Below are 5,583 nucleotides of genomic sequence, written 5' to 3' on the forward strand. Positions count from 1 at the left end.
ATGTACAAAGGCAGGAGGGTCTGCACCTGCTTTCCTCACTATCTAGAAACAGAATTTAGGAGATTTCAAACCTCTTCCATCTTGTTATACCAGGTGAAACTCACGTATATGCTATGCCTCATACCACATTCCATACATTTGAAACAACACTTTATGACAAGAGTACCAGCAGATGCAGAACACACCATTTAAGCTCTCTACTGTGAAGTAATACTTCTTTAACACACCATGAACTATCCTAAAGGACTTTCACTAAGGTCTACATTAGTCATCGTCAGAATAGGCGACCTTTTTTTTTTCTTGGATATGTAAGAAAATGCCTCACGAAGCATGTGACTGATGGTACTGTAGACAGAACAGGAGAGGATAAGGTGACAAAGTTTTTCCTGTAACATCTTATTTCTGTATTTTTATCTCTATGAGTGCCCTGTGTGTGCTTCTCCTGCCTCTCCATAAACCTTCTGCCTGCTAATTTCCCAGGTCTTTGACATTGTAGGTGTCCTCTGCTGAACATGTCTCTTGTGTACCTGCCTAAGGAACTGCCACTGAAGTTGCTCTGGTGCTGGCGTTCCCAAAGAGATGACATGTCCTCAGAATACTTTGGTTGGAGGGAACTCTCTGGGGAGGAGACAGGGGAACACACCCCATTCTTAACACTTACAGTGATTTCTCAGTGCTTGGATGTTTCCAGGCCAGCAGGGACAGCTGCACGGGAAATCTGTGTGAGTCTATGCTAAAGTCAGGGTTGTGCAGAGAAATGTGGTAATGTAGTAGGAAAAAATATGCCTGGTCATATTTGACACACAATTCCTATACTGCACTGACTTTCCATAATTTATTTATCTTATCATTTAATCTATAAAGGTTTTAAATGAAGGCCATGCTTAAACAAATCTCAGTTTTCTACGCTGAGGTTCTTAATCAACTGCTTTTAACCCTCAGAACCTTTCCTTCATGTATAAATCATCTTGGAAAGAAAAGATATTTTAGCTGACACCATTTCTCTCTTCTTTGTTGTCCCAGAACAAACCCTATGTGCCTATTTAAAGAGTGGATCCTCTGATCTGCAGCTCACTATCAAGTGAGGCATGCTAGTTCCAACACACAATCCCAGTGCTTCTTCCATATTACCCAATATGTGAGCAACACCTTCTACCAGTGTTTAAGAGACTGTAGACACAGCATGTGGTGGGCAATCACCTAGTCCACTGCAGCACCAAAATTTTTTCAGACTCAGAATTTAAGAGAAGAGTATGAGAAACACTGAGCATCTCACAAAAGAAGTAATTTTAATGCATTCCCTTTGTGGCTGCTTACTTCCCACTCAATTGCCATGAATTATTCCAGTATCACGCAAAGCATGCATTCTTGTTCTGCCATTTCAGTGAGATTTTTTGCAAGATAAAGACCTAAAGCTCCTGCCAAACTGACTTCTGAGCAACTGCCACGGCCTCACTATATATCATCAAGCCTTCTCTTCCAATACAACAGAAAGCAAGAACAGATCAGTGGGCAGCACTTCCCCACCAGCCCTTAGGTATCAAATCTTGGCCACATCACACGAAAGGTATATTTTAGTATACTCTTCCTCCCAAAATTTGATTCAGTTATGCAAAAGACTAGAAAATGCAGTTCATAGAATGATTTGCTGTCAAAATAGCATGAGTAAAATCTAGACCAGATGTAAACATTTATACTAAGACCAAGAAAAACAAATGACAATTCTCAAAATTTGTTTTATTTCCTTAACAGAAGTGAAAAAGAGTGGATCAAATCCTTACCTTGTGTTGGGCTTCAGGTTCTCAATTGGCAAATGAGTAGACCCTGCTGTCCTGGTTGACCACTTATTCTTTAAAAAGTCATCATAGGATGCACTGTAAACCAGGTAGCCTGTAAACAGGAAAGGCAAACAGTTGTAAGGTTTCCAAATAAATTTCAAAATAAATTATATCCCTAGGTGTCATGATAAATTTTATGAGTTAAAAGTACCTTTCAATATGAAAGTGATTCAATGCCTAATTCTCTTGGAAAATCCCAGGCTATAAGAATTTCCTGTCATTAGGTAATACTGATGGAGTATTACGTCAGAGGATGGCACTCAGGTATGAATTCTTATTTAAAACACAGTGAAGGCAAAAAGATGACACAGGCAACTCATTCATGGTTTCAAGTGATGCACTGACTGTGCAGAGACTAATATAGTTAGAAATACCAGAGGATTTTTTGGGAAAAAAATAAAGTTATACAAACTGTTCTCCTTAAGGTACTGTCTCGACAGCCTTGAAGATTGAAATGCTGTGGGAAAGACACCACACAGCCTATTCAAGTGCCATCTTCTCCCTTCCCAACCATTACCTCTGCTTCAGTTCCACCAGCTCCCACCCCTCTGCCATGGTATCAGCCACAGAGCTGGACAAGGTTCCTCAAAAACTTGACATTAGCACCAAAGCAGTGGCCTTTTGCAATGCTTACTTCAGATCTTTTGGGTCCACTGACAAACAGGAGTAATTTTTAAAATATTCTGGTTATTTACTCTAGTGTTTTTCTAGCAACTTAAAAGATTCATTCTTGAAGTTGGTTGGGCTTCTTTCTGGTTCTCAAAAGGTCTAAACACATTAAAGGAGATTTAATTTAATATATTTATTTAACATATTCCTCCTCTTCGAATCTTGCTTGTCAGACTAATATTTGAGTAAAGTTTCAGTAAAACAAGCTAAGCATAGCCTGGGCTGCAGATTCCTATATAATTGACTTTGATACATTCTTTTCCTACAGAAAGAAAAAGCAGACTAGAAGACCACCAAGCCAGAAGCCTCTCTACAGGCAGGCCACTCCTGTACCCACACTCACAGCCAGGCAGGACCCAGACCAGTTCCAGCCATGCAGCCATCTCTGCTTGGAACAGACTGAAGCCGAGCGTGAAAGATGCTCCAGAGGCAGACTCTGGAGGTGTCCGTGGTGGAGCTGAGGGTGCTACCTGGGGGCAGAAATGCTCAGTTGAGCACAGCACTATCACAGCTACCATGCAGGCAGGATGTGATGCCTTTGGAGCCACTGCCACAAAAACAGTGCCAAAATCTTGAGGTACCTGGAACAACATGGGCTGGTCAGTCTGGCACTGAGGGATGACAGAGGGGCCTTTCTTCACTCCTTGGAAAGTAGCTCACTTCCCTCAGAAAACTGGGGAGGAGTGAGAACTTCATGAGCCATCAGCTCAGTTGAAAGTAAAAATGGTCATTTAAGAAAACCTTCCCTTTATCCACTACCTCATCAGGAAAGCAACCCTCAGGAGAGTACCTGTTACCATGTCTCCTTGAGCAGGTTTGGCCCAGTCCACAATGACAAAGGAGTGACAGCCTTCAACTGCCACAACAGTGATGTTGTGAGGGGCTCTCAGGGGACGCTGATCTTTCTGTCTGAAGTCATTAGGGATGATTTCATCAAGGCTCTCCACTTGGAAGTGCTCCAGGGCCTCTGTCAAGGAGCAGGGAGCTGCTGGATCTTTATTGAGATAGGTCACATAAGGAGCTGGAAAAAATGGGAAAGGTAGCATTTAATTAGCAGTTTGTAGGTACCACAGGCTGGTGATTTCCTGAAGAGAAGAGAATCAAGTTTTGTGATGCATTTTAAAATTCCTCACCTTCCAGCCCAGAGGCTGCTGCCAACAAAGCATGTCTCATAGTCAATTTGACGGATGAGTAGGGAGAATGGGATACCAGTATTCAGGTCTACCTCACACTCTCACAACTGTACCCAATTGTGCAAAGACTGAAGGATTATCTTCGCTACGAGAGGCAGAAGAGAGCAGTCTGACTGCAGGATCCTCTGCACACTACCTCCAGCTGCTCCGGAAGTCAGGATGAAAGTGTGACCCAAACTCTCAGCCTTTCCCCTGCCAGGGCCTTTGATCATCTAAGACTTTACAGGTCTAAGTGGTTGGTTCTTACACAAATATCCTGAGGCTGAAGTGAAACAACAAAGGGAACATGAGGAATAATTCCAAGGTGAAGTGTGACCAGTTTAAAAGGATTGTTCTTGTGGTCCCCTGGGTACTAAGGGACAAGGAGTCACGAGTCCCTACCTCCCAGGCATGTGCTCCCAACCTGTAACATCTAATTTTGAAAGTTTTATACTGACTGGCATTGCACTTCAGTTCAGAAAAAGATTAAACCATCTTTTTATTGCCTTAAAAGTCACCGTAACATTCAAAGTATGGACTATAAAACTTGCTTTGGAAATGTTTATTCAGTTGCAGTAATACAATTCATTGAAATGGTAATGTTATTTCCCTAGTGCCTTGAAATGTTCATAAACCAACATTTCTTGGTTTATCTTATTGGATTTCATGCCCTAAAGGAATTTTTTCCAGATCTTGCAATGAAGTTAATTTTAGCCTCTCCAGCTAAATGAATCAAGAAGCACTGTCAGTGAGAGAGCCGAATAGAAACATCATGAAATTGTTTGGACAGGGAAACTGAAGATGCACTGGAAAAAGTCTTGGCATATATAAAATCTTTTACTCCAGCAGCAGAGTTCCACTCTAAGCCACGTGAAGCTTGTGGATATTGGAAGAGAAGGCAAGACATGATTCTCCATTCCCTGAACTCCCATCTGAAATGCCAAGTAATTCAGCAGCTGACCTGACCTCAATTCAAATGCCAGAGGTATGTAAAGAGCTGCAGGGGGTGTCACCAGTCTGGGGTGGGCTGGAATGCAGTGCCCTACAATCTCCAAACCCCTCTATTCTGGTCCCCAGCTGCTTCTCTGACAAAGAAGCAGAGCAGCTCTGAAGTCAGATCCTTGACTTTGAATCAAACCTTTGACATACATGCTTGTGCAAGGTGAATAAAATCACTGGGGTTGCATGTGTCAGTGAGAAAGAATTAGGTCCCTTACACCTACATGGCGACTTGCACTGCATGAACCACTGCTGTGAAGTTAGATGCAGGTAAGCTGAACTGAGCACTGGAGTAGAGACTCTTGCGCTCTTACTGACCAGCTAAACCAAACACAGTGCAGAACACAAAGCAGAGTATTTACGCTGAAAAAGTACAAAGAGGTTTGAACTGCTTCAACAAAATCAGTGTGGACCCACACATAGACATGCAAACATCGAAGCAAGGAACAAAGTACTGTTGTTTGGGTTTTCAAGGTGGTGATCCTTAGAAGGACCACACACAAGTCTGTTGGATGCGTTTGGCAATGGTCTCAGCTTAGGGGCTGACCTTGCTAGAACAAGAATTCTTTGCAGCACAAGTAGTAAGCCAAAGGACATCCTTACCAGTGAACCGTTTCTTCCCAGCGATATCATATTCTGACATAGGGCCGGTGCCAACAACACTAGTCTCTGGATAGACAACCTCCAATTCTGCGGTCGTAGTAGTGGTGGTGGTGGTGACAGTGGTGGTGGTGGTGGGTGGCAAAGTGCTCTCAAAAAACTCATAGTCTTCAGAGGAAACATAAGATGAAAATGTTAGCATGCTTCATCTCATTTGGACTTAACTGTGAGAAGGGAAACATTACTGCCACCAGCCACAGTTCCAAAGGAGGGCCACACACTCTGCCCTAGCTGCCACACACTCT

At 42.7% G+C, this 5,583-nt stretch overlaps 1 protein-coding gene across 1 annotated transcript in view; it reads right to left on the bottom strand.

Annotated features, from left to right (window-relative positions):
- LOC103797875 (fibronectin type III domain-containing protein 1-like) overlaps positions 1-5,353 on the bottom strand; it is an 18,727-nt gene extending 13,374 nt beyond the window's left edge. The window contains exons 1-3 of the mRNA XM_009070110.1: positions 5,282-5,353; positions 3,298-3,528; positions 1,782-1,890 (exon numbers count right to left, since the gene is read on the bottom strand). Of these exons, the coding sequence (XP_009068358.1) occupies positions 1,782-1,890; positions 3,298-3,528; positions 5,282-5,321 (380 nt within the window). The 5' untranslated portion in view covers positions 5,322-5,353. The remainder of the gene's footprint in view (positions 1-1,781; positions 1,891-3,297; positions 3,529-5,281) is intronic.
- Positions 5,354-5,583: the final 230 nt, after the last annotated feature.

This window comes from Acanthisitta chloris, unplaced genomic scaffold (genome assembly GCF_000695815.1).
Source record: "Acanthisitta chloris isolate BGI_N310 unplaced genomic scaffold, ASM69581v1 scaffold11632, whole genome shotgun sequence".
NCBI classification, from domain to species: Eukaryota; Metazoa; Chordata; class Aves; order Passeriformes; family Acanthisittidae; genus Acanthisitta; species Acanthisitta chloris.